General features: G+C 50.2%; 1 protein-coding gene across 1 annotated transcript in view; it reads right to left on the reverse strand.

The window, feature by feature from the left end:
- INTS1 (integrator complex subunit 1) overlaps positions 1-19,122 on the reverse strand; it is a 66,160-nt gene that overhangs the window by 35,822 nt on the left and 11,216 nt on the right. Inside the window, exons 10-26 of the mRNA XM_084818205.1 lie at positions 18,698-18,874; positions 17,740-17,848; positions 17,289-17,409; positions 15,943-16,020; positions 15,362-15,519; positions 13,955-14,051; positions 13,594-13,685; positions 13,173-13,233; positions 12,111-12,308; positions 11,010-11,139; positions 9,461-9,640; positions 7,747-7,896; positions 6,661-6,840; positions 5,251-5,355; positions 3,186-3,353; positions 2,391-2,502; positions 718-879 (exon numbers count right to left, since the gene is read on the reverse strand). Coding sequence (XP_084674331.1) covers positions 718-879; positions 2,391-2,502; positions 3,186-3,353; positions 5,251-5,355; positions 6,661-6,840; positions 7,747-7,896; positions 9,461-9,640; positions 11,010-11,139; positions 12,111-12,308; positions 13,173-13,233; positions 13,594-13,685; positions 13,955-14,051; positions 15,362-15,519; positions 15,943-16,020; positions 17,289-17,409; positions 17,740-17,848; positions 18,698-18,874 — 2,278 coding nt within the window. The remainder of the gene's footprint in view (positions 1-717; positions 880-2,390; positions 2,503-3,185; positions 3,354-5,250; positions 5,356-6,660; positions 6,841-7,746; positions 7,897-9,460; positions 9,641-11,009; positions 11,140-12,110; positions 12,309-13,172; positions 13,234-13,593; positions 13,686-13,954; positions 14,052-15,361; positions 15,520-15,942; positions 16,021-17,288; positions 17,410-17,739; positions 17,849-18,697; positions 18,875-19,122) is intronic.

Consider the following 19,122-nt stretch of genomic DNA (forward strand, 5'->3'; position numbering starts at 1 on the left):
CTCTTATATCAGGAAATATATTCCTGATCATTAGGACTGGAGAGATGCGGGTTCAAGTGCCCACATTCAGCCATGAAACTCTCCACAGGATCTTGGCCCAATCGTCCTCTCTCAGCCGAACCTAATTCACAGGGTTGCTGTGCTGATAAAACTGGGGAAGGGGATGGAAACCTTAACGACAAGAGCAACAACAAACACTGAGATACATAGCAGCCAACCTGACACCCTACGGAAGTGCCACAGCAGACTGACTTTTAAGAAAAGCTCTCCCCTTTATGGGATTGATTTTGTTGCATATTTTTCATGAGGCTATCAATGGCTACTAGGTCATGATGGCTGCATATTGCCTCCAGGACCAGAGGCAGTGTGCCTCTAGATACCAGCTGGGGGAAACGTGGGTGGGAGGGTGCTGTGGCACTCCTGTCCTGCTTGTGGGCGCCTCACAGGCAGCTGGTTGGCCACTGTGGGAATGGAACGCTGGACTTGATAAGCCATTGATCTCATCCAGCACAGCTCTTCTTACCATCACATGCTTCCGTTTCCAAACGGCTTTATTATTTATTACGTTTCTATCCTGCCTTTTCCTCCAAGGCGGAGTACAAGATCCTCATCCTCTCCATTATAACTTCACAACAGCCCTGTGAGGTAGGGTAGGTTCCAGACTACGAGGTGCAGGATGCACATGCGTTCCCACCCCCACCCCTGCGATATGCTCACCGGCATCCACCAGCCGAGGCACCTCCGAGCGGATCATGCGCAGCTTCAGCCAGTCGGGGAGGAGCAGGGCCTCCTCGGAGGTGTCCACCAGGAAAGCTGTGGGCAGGGGCTTCTTCTCTGGGAACCAGATGTCCAGCAAGGTGTAAAAGTCACCATCCCCAGCTTTAGAGGAAACATTTGGAAAATTATTCCGTTTGTCTCTTACACATCTGCTAAACCAGGGGTCCCCAACCTTTTTGCACCCACGTTTGGGAATTTGGGAAACTGCTGCGGGCACCACTGCAAAATGCCTCATCAGCAGATTGTCGCTTTGGCTTCTACCTGTTGCATCTATGGATCTTAAGTGGCATCTTATTCAGCAAAGACGTATGTTTTCTGTCTGCTGGACACTGCAACGTCTCTTTAATGAGGGATTATCTAATTTGGCTAATTTCTGGTGGTGCAATACAGCTCATGCTTCTTTTAAACATATGCTTTGGCAATGTCCAGTACTTGCTTCTTTAGGGAGGAGGTTTTTATACGGATAAATTTTGAACTGCAACAGTCTTTAACATCCATTGATGTACAAGCTCTTTTAAACTATTTACCTGCTTCATGGAAATAAACAAATGGTCCTTTGACAGCTAAAAGGCCGATATTACAGTGCTAGAAGCATAAATGCTCACCTCCTATAATGCAGCGGATTGAGGACCTGCAGCACACCAAATGGTGGAGAGCTGGTTTAGAACCTTGCCCTGCTTTTTATATAAGATTTACAAGATTCCCTCAATTCTTCAGCCCTTTTTAAGCAGTGGAGGCTGGCGGGGCCGGTGCCAGCGGGGTGGTGAAGCCGCTCCGGGTTTCAGCCAGAACTCTAAAGGAGCTTTTGCGCCTGAGATGGCTCCTTTAGAATTCTGACTGGTTCTGACTCAAACCTGGCGCGCATTCACAGCCCCACTGACACTGCAGCCACCAACCTCCACTGATTTTGAGGAAACTAAAAGCCATCACCCCCTCCCCGCAGGTACCAAGCTGTTTATCACTACCCGTGATGTAGGTGTCACAAGTCTGAGCCCCGCTCAGCCCAACTTTGTGGCAAAGCACCCTGCCGAATCTTGCGATCTATATTCATTATGCAAATCAGGCAAGTCTGAGTCACTGAATCAGTTTCCGAGAGTCATGTGGAGGAGCAAGAAGCCATGCAGGACACCCCAGTCCTACCCACTGGAAATTATATATAGCCACACCTTTGGCTTCTCAGATTTCCCCAGGCATAGGTTTGATGCCAGCCTTTATATCCATGTGGTCTAGAAACGTGTTTAATTATAAGCAAAAAACAGAAGAGAGAAAATAGTGTTTCTGGAAGCTGAACTCTGCACTCACTACTGCATTCCGTGGGTTTTCTTTTGTGCAATACATACGCCCCTACTGTAGAATTTTCACATACATTCATTATGAGATCCCGAAGGCGTGGAAATCAACTTTGGCTCAGTAAGGCATATTTATTTATTGTATTTCTATGCTGCCTTTCTGAGGCCAACCAAGGAGGTTTATGAAAGAGAAATCAATCCACTGATGCCCATTCAGCACCTTTTCTAGGGCAGGGGAGGCTTGATGGAGACGCATACCCTGTATCCATGGCTCATAGAAACGCCACCTCTGTAGCTCCCTTTAACTGCAAACATCTCATTCACCTTGAGGGGGTCCAAGCGTCAGCAGGATGACCATGGCGTGGACAACCAGGATGTGCATTGTCGCTGTTTCTCCACTGATCCAGCGGAGGAACACCTGATCTTGGGACTCTGACTAGGGCAGCGAGAGAAAACAGAAGGAGCAGTAAGCAAAGAAAAGGTTACATTCTATGACAGGGGTGTTGAACCTCAGGCCTGTGGGCCAAACCTGGCCCTCCAGGGTTATCAAGAGAGCCACACACCCTTCTCCTGGCCCCACCCTCTTTCTCTGCCGAACTGTTTGGTGGTTTCCTGGCTTTTGCAAGTCCCCCCCCCCCCCATTCTAAAAGGTTGCAATGCCTCTCCTAAGAACAGTTAGTGGCAGAAAGCGCTTGATGCTAAATTATGCTGGTGCTTTGGCATTCGACCCTGCTTGCCACTGGAATGCCTCAGGATTCGGCACTCAGGCTGGAACAGGGTCAACACCCCTGTTCTACAGTAAAAGTGGTGGCGCCATGCTTAAAAGAATTGCCCTCTCGCAATGATTCTGCTTCTCACCCCCCACCCCGGGGGGAGAGGGTCTTAAAGCGGACCATAACCCCCTTTTTGTATTCCAGAAAACTTTTTTATTGATTTTATTGCTGGCTCCCTACATTAAAAAAAAAAAACCAATCTGGTGCTGTTTTTATGACATGTTGCTTATTCCATTGCTGCATGGCTTTTAATGTTTTTAGGCTTAAGTTGCCTTGCGAGGGCTGGCCGTAGAAGGCGGGGTAAAAATAAAATAAAATGAAGGGGGCGATGGGAGAGGGCACGCACCCAGCTGTACACCTCCTCGCCTTCTTTGCTCTGGCGCATGCGCCTGATGTAGCGTGAGAAGACGGACAGCAGCGCCACCAGCACGGCATCCGACTCCGAACAGGAGGAGAGCTTCGAGAAGAGGTGGGACATGATGGTGGAGCGCTCCACGATCAGCCGGGCCACATCCTGCGAGGGGAAAGCACACACAGGTCGGCTGTGAATGGCCTGGGTAGTGACAGGCTGCGGGGACCGGCCTGAGCGTCACAAGGGGTCTTCAAGCAAGGGGTCTGGGTCTGGTCCCGAATCAGAGAGGGATGGTTGAGGGCAGCATCCAACTGTGTCATTCTGTTAGCGGGATGACGCTGCGCTGGCGGTAACCAGGTTCCGAACTACGCGCAAGGGAAGAGTCCAACTGAAGTTCCCTTTGTGCAGGCATGGGTGCATGGGCCGCTTCGCACTCTGGTTGTGCAACCGGCTACGCAACTGCGTGCACCCGTTACACAGCCCGCCCCGCTGCGCAAGCCTGTTGTGCAACTGCTGGCACAACTGGTTGCGCACGTCTAATGGGCACCTGTATGCACAACAGAGTCGGCGGATGAACTCCGCATGTTTAGCCTTGAGAAGAGAAGACTGAGGGAAGATATGATAGCGCTCTTCAAGTACTTGAAAGGCTGTCCCAGAGAGGAAGGCCAGGATCTCTTCTCAAGCAGCCCAGAACGCAGGACACGGAATCATGGGCTCAAGTGACAGGATGCCAGATTCTGGCTGAACATCAGGAAAAACGTCTTGACTGTTAGAGCAATGCGACAATGGAACCCATGACCTGGGGAGGTGGTGGGCTCTCCCGCACTGGAGGCATTCAAGATGAGGCTGGACAGCCACTTGTGAGGGATGCTCTGACTTGGATTCCTGCATTGAGCAGGGGGTTGGCCTCATAGGTCCCTTCCAACCCTACTCTTCTATGGTTCTATGAAAGAAAGATGTCTCCACTCATCAGCCAGAGAAGGAGGAGCTGCAGGGAGTTTGTGTTCCACGCCCCTGCAAGAAGAAACGCTCGGCTCTGGCTGCCAGTCACCCTGGGGCTGGAGATCTGAACGGGAGCGCACTCTGGGCTCTGCCATCAGCCACGGAAGGAAGGGCTGCTGGGAGGTTGTGCCCCCTGCTCTCCGCTTAAGCTCCCAGTCGGCTCCAGGAGAGCGATGGAGCAACACTCCACAAGTCGCCCATCCTCACCTTAGAGCACAGTCTGAACCAGTGCAAAGACTCAGGCTCCCCCAATGATGTTGGCGAAGTAAAAGGCTGGGGATGGGGATGAATCTGTTTGCGGGGCGGAACCTGGCTTGCTTTCACCAGCTCGGTCCCGCAGACTCCGACCTGACATCCGCCAGCTGGCCTGACTCTGTCTGCAGGGAGTGGGGCCAGCTGGTGGATTCTCCGCCTTTCCATGGTGGCGGCAGGAAAAGAGGAAAGCCATGGTGCTCCCTTCCCTTCCCGCCGCCACCGCTGCTGTGCACAACTCTCCTCTTCTCCCTGCCGGGCACCAGCAAGGAGAGCGGGAGAGTTAAGCGTGGCGGGGGAAAGCCATGAGCTCCGGGAGGGCTGGATTTCTCCAGAACGGACATCCCTAGCTGAGGATCACAAAAAAGGAAATGAGAAGGATTTCTTAATATCATGTTTAATTAACTCATGGAATTCAGTGCCACGCTATTGGTGCTGGCCACTAGCCTAGATGGCTTTAAAAAAACGATTAGACAAATCAACAGACAAGATTGATTATTCTCTCTGTTTCCAATGTTCAGGCCGGGAGTGCCATTGTTTATGTAGCCAAAACGGCCTTCCCCACACCTGAGAGGGAGGCGTCAGCAGGCTTGGAGGAATCCCAAGGTTCGTAGAAGTACAAAAAGTATGTCTTTTTAAACACCCCTCCAAATAGCTCAGTATGCCTTATTTAAAGCCCCCGTTACAGAAAACCTCGGGATGAAGAAGACAGTTGGGGAGTAAGCGAAGAGACCCCCCAAAGCCCCCCACCCACACACACACACAATGCTTCAGTTTGCAACCCGTGGTTTAAAGCCCCTCTCACCAGAGCAAGGTCGTTGTGCTGTCCCTGGTCCTCTACGGGAGCATGCTGGGAAAGGTACACCAAGTAAGCACTGATGGTCTGAGGATCGGTCTCCATGTGAATGGCCTGGAATGACAGAGCAGTCGACGAACATCCATCGGTGCAAATTCGTTATAACTCTCGGCCCCAAGGTAGCCTAGTTTCTATTTACATTTCTTATCGTAATTTTTGTAACTGTTTATACCCAGTTAAAGGGGGCCTTCAAGGTGGCTACATTTTATTTACAATTTTATATACCGCTCTGTATCTAAAACAGATTTTGGAGCAGTGAACACAAAAGATAAAAGAATGAAAAGATCAAAACACCATATTAAAATTACGCTCGTTAAAAAACAGAATGCCAATAGAAACCATGGCTGGTCAATTAAGGCATGCCTCCTGGAGCAGTGCTGTTTTCAGGAGGTGCCAGAAGCAACACAGTGTTGGTGCCTGCCTAACCTCCAAAGGCAGGGAGTTCCACAGGAAGAGGGCCACCACACTGAAGGCTCTTCTCCAGGTGAGCTCCAATCAGGCAACAGGTCCATGTGGAACCACCAGGAGCAAGCCCTCCAATGGCACTCTCTCAGGTATCCTGGTCCCAAGTTGTTTAGGGCTTTGTACACTAGTACTAAAACATTAGACCTGGCCCGGTAGCAAATAGGCAGCCAGTGCAGTTCCCTCAGCAAAGGAGTTAAGTCTGATAGAAGACTTAAAACGGTCTTAAGCAATAAAAAAATACAAATCGAACTGCAGCGATTAACAGAACTAAACACCCAAACCAGGACCAACCAACTTTCCAAATGGTTTTACCTAAAAGCACAGCTAAAAAGCATCGCTTTTATCTAATACCAGAAGACAGCGAGAGGGGAGATCACTCGAGATTCCAGGGCAATACATTCTACAGCCTGAGTGCCACCACTGAGAAGGCCCTGGCCCCTGGCCCCCACCTGCTACACTTCAGATGGCCAAGCGACATGGAAGAGGACCTCCCCTGATGATCATCACATGTGGGTAGGCTGACAGGGCAGGAGGCAGACCACAAGGGACCCCGGTCCCAAACCATTCAGGTCTTTAAAGGTCAAGACCGATGTTTTAAAAGGAACAAGCCACTTAAGAATAGAAGAAGAGCTGTGCTGAATCAGACCAAAGGCCTCTCTAGTCCAGCATTCTGGTCATGCAGCGGCCAACCAGCTGCCCCAGCGGGAAGCCCACAAGGAGGACAGGAGTGCAACAGCACTCCTCCCCGTCTGCTCTCTCGTGCTCCCCAGCAACTGGCATACCGAGGCACATTGCCTCCGACAGAGGAGGTAATATACAGCGGAACATCTGCCTCCTAACAGCAAACGTCCTTTGTGCCCTGTCCCCCCCACCCCGCCCCTGCGGCGATCTTACCTGCTGCAACGCAACAGCTGTGGTCGCCCTGACGCTGTCAAACAAGGGCAGCTTTGGCAGGTCTCTCAACAGCCACTGGTAGCTGTGCAGGAGCTCTGCGTCACCAGAGTCTTCCTCCATGGGATGTTCCTTCTCTTCCCGGTCGCGGAGCCCGCCTTCCGAAAGCACCAAGGACAGGCCCTGCAGGGGGAGGAAAACGTGGCGGCTGGGTGCAATGCTGAGCCCACTTTTTATACTAACACCCCAAGCCCCCAAGCTTCTAATCTAGCTTGCAGGCTGCTGTGCTTGCTGTCTGTTGCGCCAGCAGGAGGAACAGATACAGCTCGTGCACCTGACGTCACAAACAGCAGATGAACTGGTAAACCTGGGTCTGGACTCTACCACTGCAAACTGCAGGGGGACACAAACACTGCACATTTGAATGGGAGCAGGGAATTCCCTGCATGTAGAAAGCTAGCATGTTATGGCAAAGGGTAGGCTAGAACCCCTCACATTTTTTCTAAATGCAGGGATGTATTTTTTAACATGGGAGAGCATGCAGCCACATGATTGCCCACGTGCAATGTGAAAATGGTATAGTCAAGACACAACTTACCACCCCCATCTGCTCGTTGTGAGAACTAAGGGTTCAGGACTCGCTTCTCTAAGAATGGGCTTCTCAGCTTTCTTATCTCATGTCTCTGGAGATCAGAGCATCAGGCAGCTTAAAGGCCTCACCGACCACAGCAAAATATTTTAAGCTGTATCACTTTTAAGCTGTACCCCCCCCCCCCCAATAGCAAACTCCGGTAGCAAGTGCCAACAGGCCACTGAGAAACAAGAGGGGGGTATTGGCATGCTGAGGGAACCCCAAGACTTGCAGAAATACAAAAAGAATCTTTAAGAATTTGGATTTTATTCTTTTACTTGAATCCCGTGTTGTGGCTGGCAGACAGCGGCAAACAAGCTCTCTATCTTTCAGAGCTGAAGAAAAATGGAAGCAGCAAAAAAAAAAAAAAAAAGGGGGGGAAATATCCCTGTAAAGCGGTCCTGCTCATCGCAAGGCCCACCGCGGCCTGCCAATGCGGTCCCGGACCCCCGTCTCACCTTCATGGCCAGAACCCGCGAGGCCACCTGTGACGAACTCAGGCGCCGGAGGAAGTAGTCGAGCACCTCGCACGTGGTCTGCTCGTCAGCTTTGGGCCCCAGCAGCAGGTCCTGGAGGCGGCCCAGCAGCTGCCTTTGCTTCTGCTGCCTCTGTGGAGAAAGGCGTCGTGGGCAGGAATGTAAACGCTTGGGGGGAAACGTGAAGAATTCGGGGGAAACGTGTTTTTCCATCCTCGTTTCTCTCCCCCATTTCTCCTGCCCCCCCCCCCCATTTATGAACCACTGCTCCTTCCAACGGTTCCACAGCCACTGGACCACCGACAGCCAGCATGGGGCCATGGACAGAATGCTGGATTAGGAGAAAAGAATTCAGGGTTCAGATCCTGGCTCAGCACATGCAGCTCGCTGGCCATCTTTGAGTGACACCTCCCTGGGATCTTGGGAGGAAGGGTGGAATCGATGCAGATCTGTGTCCTTTGGGGGCCGCGCTTCAGTATAAAATTCCCAGGATGACATACCGTCAATAAGGGCGCAATCCTATCGCGATGACTGTAAGCCTTTGAACGGTCTTACAGTCATCAAAGGCAGAGCAGTCTTTGCCTCCCCGCTCCTCCTGCTCTGCGTTTTCACTAGACGGGATTTTTTGCCCATCTAGCTGGGGCGCTGCGGAGGGGGAGGGAAGGAGGCTGTGGAGGCCTCAGGAGAGCTCGTATCCTGGCCTCCCCAGTCTCCTCTCCTCCCCGCCCACTGTAACACCCCCTTTCCTCAACCTCTGAGGTGGAGTTCCTGACCTTGGAGAGCAACTGGTGCGGTTCTTTCTGCACCGTTGTGGGGGAGGGGGAGTCGGAGCTCCGATTCCCAGCTTCAAGGTCCGAGCGCTGTCTCTGACCTCGGAGCTGGGAACCTGAAATATCCTATGGCCCCTCAGACGCTGTCTAAGAGCCATAGGATTGCTTCCTAAGATAAGTGCAATAAAAAGCTTTAAAAAGGAAGGAACATACAAGCATAGAAACAGCAGCCATAAAAGCCAGTAAAATCTAGCAGGGCAATCCCATAAAACTAAAGACCGCCTTCTCCTTTATGCACCCAGCCAACCCCCAAGATCTTCAAAGGAAGCCTTGATGGCAGTTCTGTGTCCAGTGGAATGTTGCTACATAACCTCTAGAAAGTGGGGGCTTCTCAACAGCGGCGCCCACCCTCTGGAACAGTCTCCTCAGTGCAGTTCGGCAGGCAGAAAACATGCTGTGTTTTAAACACCTCCTGAAAACCTACTTATTTACGCAGGCTTCCTGTTCTGTAACAGATAATCATGATGCTCCTCCATTTTCTTGTTTCCTTTCATTTATTCATTCATTTTTCTTGTAGTAGCTCTAATCGTTTATTAACAGTGTATTTTAGCAGTGATTTGAATGCTCCTGTATATAAACCACTTAAGAGATATTATATGAAGCAGTATCCAAGTATTAATAAATACATAAATAAGTAAAATTAGTTACAAAACATGCTGGAACACCCAGAGAAAAGAAACAAATGTCTTTGCTTGGCACTGAAAGGACAGCAAAATTGCCGGCAGGTGAGCTTCTCTGACGGAAGGGCATTTCACAGACGGGGGGAGGGCACCACCGAAAAGGCCCTTCCTCTTAACAGTGGCTCCCCATGAATGAAACCCTCATAAAAAGGGAAACAGACCCCCCCCCCCCCGAGATCCACCTACCTGCCGTTTCTTAGCACGTTGCTCTTTACTTTCTCCCTCTTCTTCCTCCTCACCAGAGGCCGATTCGTCAGCAGCATCATGCAGGAGGAACTCGCAAAGGCACTGCACCGGAAGAACGTCCAAGGATCCCTCGCTAGACTGAACCAGGTCTGCCAGCCACGGCATTGACTGGGAAGAAGCCTAAAGAGAAGGGGGAAGATAATCGGGGGGGGGGGGGGAGGAGAGGATTATCGGCGGAAGCTACACTTCATCTGATGGTTTGGTGGCTTTCGTTTTGTCTGCTGTGCAGAGAGATGGCCCCTCTGCCAGTTCAAAGCGAGATGCCGCCATGTGGGAAGCCTCCCTGCCAGAACGAGCCCCGAAGTTTGGCTCCTCTTTGCAGCAGGATCTGTCTCTCTCCTCCGCAGGGCAGACAAGTCGGCAGAAGCTCCCCTCGTCAGGATCAGATAAGCTCCCAGGTAAGCAAACGTGGTAGCTGGCTGCTGCTGGAACGCTCTGAAAGCCCTGCTGCTGGGGGAGGCTCCTCCCACTGGAGGGGACCAAGCAAAGTCATTTGCATAGCCTCGCCCCTGAAGCCAGTGGGAGGAGCAACCCACAACTGCAGTGGTGAGCAACCTGGCGCCCTCCAGATGCGCTGGACTACAACTCCAGTAAATCCTGGCCATCAGGCATGCTGGCTGAGGCTGACGGGAGTTGGCGTCCAAAACTTCTGGAGGGCACCAGATTGCACTACCGGCTAACCTGAAGGAGAATGCAGCATTCTCTCAGCAAGGGCAAAGCAATCCTACTTTTCGAGGTGGGGGAAGACTCCCTTCCTCTGACAGTGCCTTCTTTCTTCCACGGGTCTCAAACTTTCATACAACCAGGATCCCTGCCCCTGGCAGGAGGGAAGCAATGGCCTTTAAGAGAGCTGAAGGCGGTACAGCAGCAGCAGCATTGCCCGTAGCACACCACTCATTTCTTTCATCTGTCACCTCTGGTGAGACCAGTTTCTAGGTTTTGAACCCCTACCAAACTCTGCAAAACCTGAGCAGCCAACATTTCTGAGGTCTGATCCATCGTAGCTTGAGATACAGCCTTTAGTGTCATAGCACCCACGCTCTGGAACTTCCTCCCACTGCCGATTAGGCAGGCACAGCCCTTCTGGGTTTTCAGCACCTACTGAAAACATCCCTTTTCCAAAAAGCAATTCTCTAATTGTGTCTTCTGTATGAAGACTTGTTTTTGCAGATTGCTTAGAAATTTCGTTAATATAATGGATCATTGATGGCGTACAACAGAGGTTTTTACGGGTCCTAAGATTTGTTACTGGTTGTTAAAATTATGTGTATGTGTGTAAGTATATGTATGCATGTATGTAAATGGTTTTAATGCTATGTTACAATATTGTGTTTTTAAGGTTTTCAGTCTCTGTAAACCACCCAGAGAGCTTTGGCAAATAGGACGGTACAGAAATGCAACAGATGAATGAAATAAAGCAGTGGCCTCGGGGTCTCCTTGAATTCCTCCGCCTCCTCCGCAGCACCTTCCAGCTCTCGGGGCCACCCACCTGTCTCTGAATGATGTTGAGCAGGAAGTCGGGGTGCCGGCTGCGGCACAGGAGGTGTCCTAAGCGAAGGGACTGGTTGAGGCTCTTCACCTGATCCAGGACGGGCTGCGGCGGCCTGCGGGGAGGACCCCTGGCAAAGGAGGAGAAGGCGCCTTCGTCATCCCCAGATCAGTTCCGCTGAGAAGCGACATAAGATAGGGAGCACCCTCCTTAAGAGAAACCCAACCTGGGTATCCCCCACTCTCACTCCTCCATACTATGTCACCGGATCTCCCACAGGTTCTATTTCACCTGATCTCCCACAGGTTTCAGGTTCTATTTCAAGGTTCTATTTCACTTGATCTCCCACAGGTTCTTCGTCATCCCCAGATCAGTTCCACTGAGAAGTGACATAAGATAGGGAGCACCCTCCTTAAGAGAAACTCAACCTGGGTATCCCCCACTCTCACTCCTCCATACTATGTCACCGGATCTCCCACAGGTTCTATTTCGGGTTCTATTTCACCTGATCTCCCACAGGTTCTATTTCTCCTGATCTCCCACAGGTTTCAGGTTCTATTTCTATTTCTCCAACGGGTTCTATTTCTATTTCTCCAACGGGTTCTATTTCAAGGTTCTATTTCACCTGATCTCCCACAGGTTCTTCGTCATCCCCAGATCAGTTCTACTGAGACGCAAAATAAGATAGGGAGCACCCTCCTCGAGAGAAACTAAACCTGGGTATCTCTCACTCCTCCATACTATGTCACCTGATCTCCCACAGGTTCTATTTCACCTGATCTCCCACAGGTTTCAGGTTCTATTTCAGGTTCTATTTCTATTTCTCCCACGGGTTCCATTTCACCTGATCTCCCACAGGTTCTTTGTCATCCCCAGATCAGTTCCATTGAGAAGCGAAATAAGATAGGGAGCACCCTTCTCGAGAGAAACTCAACTTGGGTATCCCCCAATCTCACTCCTCTGTACTATTTCACCTGATCTCCCACAGGTTCTATTCCTCCCCGCTTTGAAAGCTCTGATCTAGTTCCGCATTGTTCCACCTCAAGTCTCCCTCCCCCGAATTCTGCCCATTCCCAATCCTAGAACAATGGAGCTACTCACTGGGGATCCAGGCTGGTCAGCTGAGACAGCAAGAGGCTGCTGCTCTCAGTAATGGTCTGCTTGGTGGAGGCGGCCGCCAGGTGGCCCTCAAAGGCGAGGATTTCTTGCTTCTCCCGCTGTGAGATCTGCAGCTCGCGGCTGATCATCTCTGTGCGGGTCTCTTCATCCGTCAGGGTGCAGGGAGGGTAGGAGTAATTGCTGAGAAGCACAGAAAAAGTGGGCAGTGGCGGCAGTTTTTTTCTTAAAAATTTAGAGCGCGACTTACCATTGCAAAGGAGGCAACTCAGGAGTGCAATCTTCACACTCAGCCTGTCACTGGGATCAAAGCGATGAAGCCTCGAAGTGTCCCGCCAACTCTGTGTTAAGTGCCAGAAGCCTGGCTCTTGAAGCCCCAGGAAAGGGGCAGAGGTGGCAATCTGGGCTGAGTAGCTTAAAAGCCCTCATTTGGACTTCAGACCCAAGTGGCTCGATTGGAGTTCTCCAGGGTCCTGTGCCTCTAGCCTGCCTTGTCCCACGAGTTTCCACGTGACAGGGCACGCCCTGTGCTACTGGTCAGTTTACTGGGGAGTTGGGCTGTCTTTTAAGGCAAGGGTGGATTCAGAAGTGGCACCTCCACCTGCAGCCCCAAATGATACAATCCACTGTACCGCATCAGAGGTCCGCTACATGGAGAGAGTAGGCCACAGTTCCCTTGAACCAGGGGTGTTGAACCTCAGGCCCGTGGGCCAAATGTGACCCTCTGGGGTTCCCGAGATGGTCCCATCTCCTTTCCCCTGGCTCCACCTCCTTTCCTCCCCACACAAATGCCAATCGTTTAGTAGTTTCCTGGCTTTTGCATGCTTCCGCCCCCCATTCTAAAAGGTTGAAATGCCTCTCCTAAGGCTGAGTTACTGGCGGTAAGAGGTTGACGCTAAAATAGGCTGGTCTTTTTGCTCCCACCCCTTTTGCCTTAGGCCCCACCCACTACTAGAGGCGGATCTCTGAGAGCTTCCCCGAAACTGAATTCAGCCCTCAGGTAAAAGAGGTTCAATGCCCCTGAATGGACTGGAATAGCTTACTTACTTGGTCATCACCATTTCCATGAGCATCTTTAGCGTGGGGTACTCTTCCCAGGCAGCGAGACCTAAGACACAAGTGGGAAGCAGGGGGGCGGTTGGGGTTAGAAAAGAATTGGGAAGGCCTTGAGTGCATCAGTCAGCAGTTGGGACAGTTGTCTCTGTAATACACTATGCAGAGACACACTTTTCCCCAGTAGCTTAACAGAAACAGCCTTTCTCAACCTGATGCCCTCCAAATGTGTCGGACTACAGCTCCCATTATCCCCAGCCAAGCATCCCAGGGGATGATGTGGGTTGCAGTCCAACACATCTGAAGGGCACCATGTTGGGGAAGGCTGAAATACAGAGTACAATCACATCCGAGCATCCAGCAATCCCCACCCTGCCCCGCGTACAAAGGAAAGCACCCCTGCTGTAACACTCACCTATGTTCTCAGGATTGAACGCGGCTACAACCAGCAAAAGAGGCCAAGCTTTCCAATAGAGAGTCGAAATGGCCAAATTTGGAGGCTGGTACCTTCAAAGCAAACAGAACCGAGAATATTACACGATCAGGGTTTAACAACAACAATAATCTCACTTTGGGATTATTTTATAATGGAAAGTGGATAATAAATTTCACAAATAAGTAACTAAAATAAAAAAAACACTCTTAACTTTGAAGTTCATTATATTTGCATGTGTATGTATATGAAGTTAGAGAGTATTTCACTTCCCAGCATTTTCTATTAAAAAACAACTGTGGTTATTTTTCCCAGGGAAGAGTTGCACGCATGAAAACTTTACCCAGGAGGCAGCTGGATGTTCTCTGGATGGTGATAAGTGCACAGATTCAAGACTGCGTCAATGAGTTGGATCCTCTCCACTCTCAGGACTTCTAGATCTAAAGGAAGACAGGTGCAGGTTACGGCCTGGGGCAACTGTTTGCTGTCAGTTTATGCAAAGCCCATGGAAAAACGGACACATTTGATTTCTCATATGCAAACTCGCAGACGGCCCTAGTTGAAAACGGGGCAGACTCAGCAGAGGGGAAAAGTTGGGGCACATGGGATTAGCAGAAGGCATAGCCTGAAGGCATAAAATGCAGCCACCTTGCTGAAGATAAGCAGGTCTGGGTCTGGTCAGAGCCTGGATGGGGAACTGCCCAGGGACCTTTTCTTGAGCTCCATGGAGAAAAGTGAGACACACAAATAAATAAAATAGGAGTGGGAAAACAGAGAAAAATCTCTGTGGAAAGGGAGGTTTAAAAAAAAAGGGAAGAGGCCATTTTCTTCGAGACCACTAATAAGCTCACCCAGACTCCATCTAACCTCAAAGCCTTGAGTACATTGATTTAATCTTCTTTAGATATTCTTTGCAGCCATGAGGACTAGCCACTTCTCTCTCTCTTTCCTTTTTTTTTGGGGGGGGGGGAATGTGAGATTTTTTTCTTAGATTGATGGGATTTATTCATTTAGTCAATTTATATCCTCAAAGCGGCACACATCACTTACGGAATACAAAAAGTGGGACCTGCCATAAACCATTGCTGTGTGAAGTGCTCCCATTCAGGGTTCCAGCCAGCCATAACCTCTCCCAAGATACTCCATTCCATTCCCCCAATCCTGGTTTTCAGTTTCCAACCCCAAAAGACAATCAGCATTCCATGCCTACTGGACTATTTGGGAGGGGGGGGTGCCCCTTAGGTATCCCCGCCCCCCCGCCAGCTAAATATTTATTGTACTTCTGCAAACCTCAGCATTCCCCCGAGCATGCTGATGCTTCCCTCTGGCATGTGGGTGGTACTGTTTTACCTACATAATGATCGGCACTCAGCCCTAAACTTTGCAAATAGCGGGAATGATGATTACATTTAAATCATATTTTTAAGAACAAAGCCAGCCAAGCTGGAGTAGAAGCGGCTGCCTGGGGCCATCTTTGCCTTCCCCCCCACCTCCTAAGCTTTCCCAGAGGGCAAGCTGGTGCTTGATGGCCCCCGAGTGGAGAGAGAAGGGACAGTCCAGCTAGGGCAGTTAGATCTGCTCCGGAAAGCAAATCTCACAGGCACCCTTGCTGTAGGGTGGTAGAAGTACCAAGGAGACTACTATTATGCCAAAACAAGGACAGAGGAGTAATGGACATACAAGCCATGCCTATGTGGGGAGAGGGAACACAATACCCCAGTCCATCCCTGCCAATCCACAAGAATTTTACCATCCGCCTGCACAGCTGCCGCCCGTTTCACCAGATGGTCAGCGAGCTCCATGGCATCGGCGGGGCCAAGGGGAAGGTCACGCGACAGCCCGATCACAAGGATGCGCATGAGTGTGTCTTCAAGGATCGGCACTTCAGAGCAGAGGCGAAGGAAGAAGCTGGAGGAAGAGGAGGAGAGGGGGTGGTGAAGCGGCTGACTCCTAGGTAATCAGTACAGGGGTGTGGGGATATCCTCCAATGGGAGTATCAGAAGGACAAGATCCAACCAATCAGCAACGTAAGCTACACCCCCTGTCCCGGTACTCGTAGGGCTCTGGGTTCAAGTATCAGAAAGGCAAGGTCCAACCAATCAGCAATGCAAGCTACGCCCTCTCTCCCTGTGTTTGTAGGGGTCTAGGTTCAAGTATCAGAAAGGCAAGGTCCAACCAATCAGCAACGTAAGCTACACCCCCTGTCCCGGTACTTGTAGGGCTCTGGGTTCCAGTATCAGAAAGGCAAGGTCCAACCAATCAGCAAAGCAAGCTACACCCCCTCTCCCCCTTCTCGTAGGGCTCTGGGTTCAAGTCGGGGGCCGTGCTTACTTGCGGTCGCTCTCGGGGGGCCAGTTGTCCCATTTGTAGTAGGTCTCCGGCTGCTCTGTGAATAGCACTTTGTGGAGGCTGTTTAAAAACACACACACACACACAAAGAGGATGAAGTATCAGAAGTTGTTGGGTGGGAAGGCCAAGAGCTGTCGCTAAAAGGGCACAATTTCAAGTGGCCTTGCACAAAGAATCAGAGATCTTCTGAAATTTACAAGGGACGGTATCAAAGGTTAATTGTGAGCGTGACAAGTTGTTACTCCTGTATTTGTTTAAACTGTTTATATACTGCCTGATATCATAAAATCTCTAAGTAGTTTACATAAAAATATATAAAATGCAATAGAAAACCAATGTAAAAACATTAAACACGTTCAAAAATAAGAGAGCGTAGTGCAGTTAGATGTCAGGGAAAGCCGGAGGAAACAGGTGTGTCTTCAAGAGGCATTTAAAGTTTGCCACCGTTTGCGCCTCTCAGACCACACGTGGGAGTATTCCAGAGTGTGGCTGCCATTACCATGAAGGCTTGCTTACCTGCCCTTATTTGATGGTGTTTCTTTTTATGACGTATTACCATATGTTTAGCTGAGGAGAAGGATGAAAACACTGGGGCTGTTTGCACATCACAGTGACATTCGATGGCAAATCGTGGGTTAATTAACCCACAATTTGTGCGGACGCATGCTGTGCTTCTGCAGAAACAACCTACGAACACCCTGTTCGTAGCTTATTAGTGTGACAGCCGAACCCAGACACCACGGGTTGTTCATTGGTTAAACAACCTCAAGTTAACCGAAGAACAAACTGTAGGTTCATTAACCCACAATTTGCCGCCAAATGCTGCTGTGATGTGCAAACCAGGTCACTAAATAAATAACCTGCCATCTCCAGCAGCTGGTGTTCAGTGGCCTCTGGACAAGGAAGTCCCACACCTAGACGTCGTGACTAATAGCCCTTGAGAGACCCTCCTTCTCTTCCTTGAGTTTGCCTATTCCCTTTTTAAAGACATCTAGGGAAGTGGCCATCTCCACATTCTGTAGTAATGCCATAAGTGAATTATAAACTTGTTTTCACTCCCCATTTTGTCAGCGAAAGAACATCGGAAGGTGCTTTATATAAACTCTGACCACTAGTCTGAACTGAGGTCAGTGTCGTCTACTGAAAGGAGCTCTCCAAGGTTTTGGACAGAGGTCTTTCCCAGCCCTGCCTGGAGATGCTGGGGATCGAACGCAGGGACCTTCTACATGCAAAGTACAGGCTGTAGTACTGAGCTACAACCCATGCCCAAGGAAACAGAGCAACATCTCTAGCTCAGGCCCTCAGCCCCATTCAGCTCTGCTGCCTACCAGTGAACGTAGTCTTTGGGAGCCAGTTTCGTGATGGAGGGAACCACCGTGTGCAGCCACCAGACGGCATCTCGCTGAATTGCTGCAATTTGGTTCTGGAAGGCACGCAGCACCTCCAGGTCTGGGAAGGCAAAAGAAGTCAGAATCAACACCATCAGGTTCCAGGCCCCAATTCGCCATCTTGTGAATCCCATATAAAAAGAAAAGCAAGCTTCCCCAACCTGGCACCCCCAGATGGTTTGGACTATAATGCCCATCACCCACAGCCAGGTGATGGGTGTTGTAGTCCAAGCGACAGAATTTGGGTTGGGCGAACTAGGACCCATTACCATCTCCTACACAGGCTCCTTCGATTCTAGAGCACAAACTGGAAGAAATCTCTTGCAAGCACTGGAGAGAATCTCTCCCTCGCCCTATTTTCAGAGGCAAACCTGGTTACAAGGATGCTTACTCTTTTTCTCTCCTTTGTCCCATGCAATCCCAGCTTCCTTCACCTGGGCAGTGATGCTGAGCATCATGGAGACAGCCAGCAGGTCCGTGATGTGGATGACAAACCGGTCCTAAGAGAATACAGAGAGGAACACAAAGAATACAGAGAGGAATACAGACAGGAACACCCATGTCCTAACTGAGTCCCAGAGATGATGGCCTACTGGTAATGAAGTAGTGGCGAACTCATATGAATCCGTTCATGAATTCACATTTTGGTAGGAAGGCACTGTAAGTTTGGGATGGCTAAAAAAAGAAGATGGCTTCGAGGATAAGTGAGGAAGACTCGACATAAATCAGAGCTCCACAAACGCCCTTGTTGCTTCAAAGCAGGCAGGACTAGAATTTATTTATTTATTTACAATATTTATATACCACTCCACATCAGAAGATTTCGGAGCAGTGAACAACATGGTAAAAGAATAAAACAACAGGTTAAAAGAGTTAAAACAATTTTTTAAAAAGACAAACCCCAACAAAGTGGAATTGAGGGAGTGAGGCTCTTCCCACTGAAGAGAACCAAGCACAAAGCCATTTACATAGCCCTGCCTCCAAAGCAAGTGCAAGGAGGAACCCATTTCTGGATAATCAGTCATATTTGGTGGGAAGGCTCCGGAACCTTGTGTTAGCTTGGCAGATGGACCGGATAGTCAACGAAGACAATGGCCCGGTGACAGACAATAAATTAAATGCGTTCCAGGTAGGAGGAGTGTCCGGTATTGAGCTGAAATGGCAGCTTGCCCGGTAAAGAGTGAGGAGAAAAGGAGAGACCAAGGAACCCCAAAGTTGTGAGTGGGCTCCGCAGGGTCGTCAACCGCAGCGCAGAAGGAAAATGCCAAGACGTTTTGTCTGGGTGCCCCTCCCAGCCACAGAAGCTAGGGGTGGAAACCAAGATATCCCCCCCCACCCCCGCCGCTCACCTTGAACTCCATCTCAACGTACTGAGACTCCTTCCGTTCCTGCATGAGACCCAGACAGAAAGCCTGGAAGTTGATCTCATGTTTCGTCTGCTTGATGATCTCCCGCAGCAAGGCTCGCGAAGCCCGCAAGTAATCGTCTTTGTTTGTCAGCAGGTCCTGGAACACCATCGCTAGGAACTGGAGGACAAAACAGACCAAGGGAGATGCTCTACTTCAGCAACCGGACAGACCAACAAAGTAACCCAGTTACAGATGACATTCATTAAACCAAACTGACACTGGCCGTATTTGAGAGCCGGTGTGGTCTAGTGGTTAAGACCAGGGAGACCCAGGTTTGAATCCCTGCTTGGCCATGAAGTTCACTGGGTGACTTTGGGATGGTCGCTCACTCTCAGCCTCACCTACATTACAGGGCTGTTGTCAGG

Source organism: Heloderma suspectum, chromosome 12 (genome assembly GCF_057233095.1).
Source record: "Heloderma suspectum isolate Gila_16-S chromosome 12, 16-S_ref, whole genome shotgun sequence".
NCBI classification, from domain to species: domain Eukaryota; kingdom Metazoa; phylum Chordata; class Lepidosauria; order Squamata; family Helodermatidae; genus Heloderma; species Heloderma suspectum.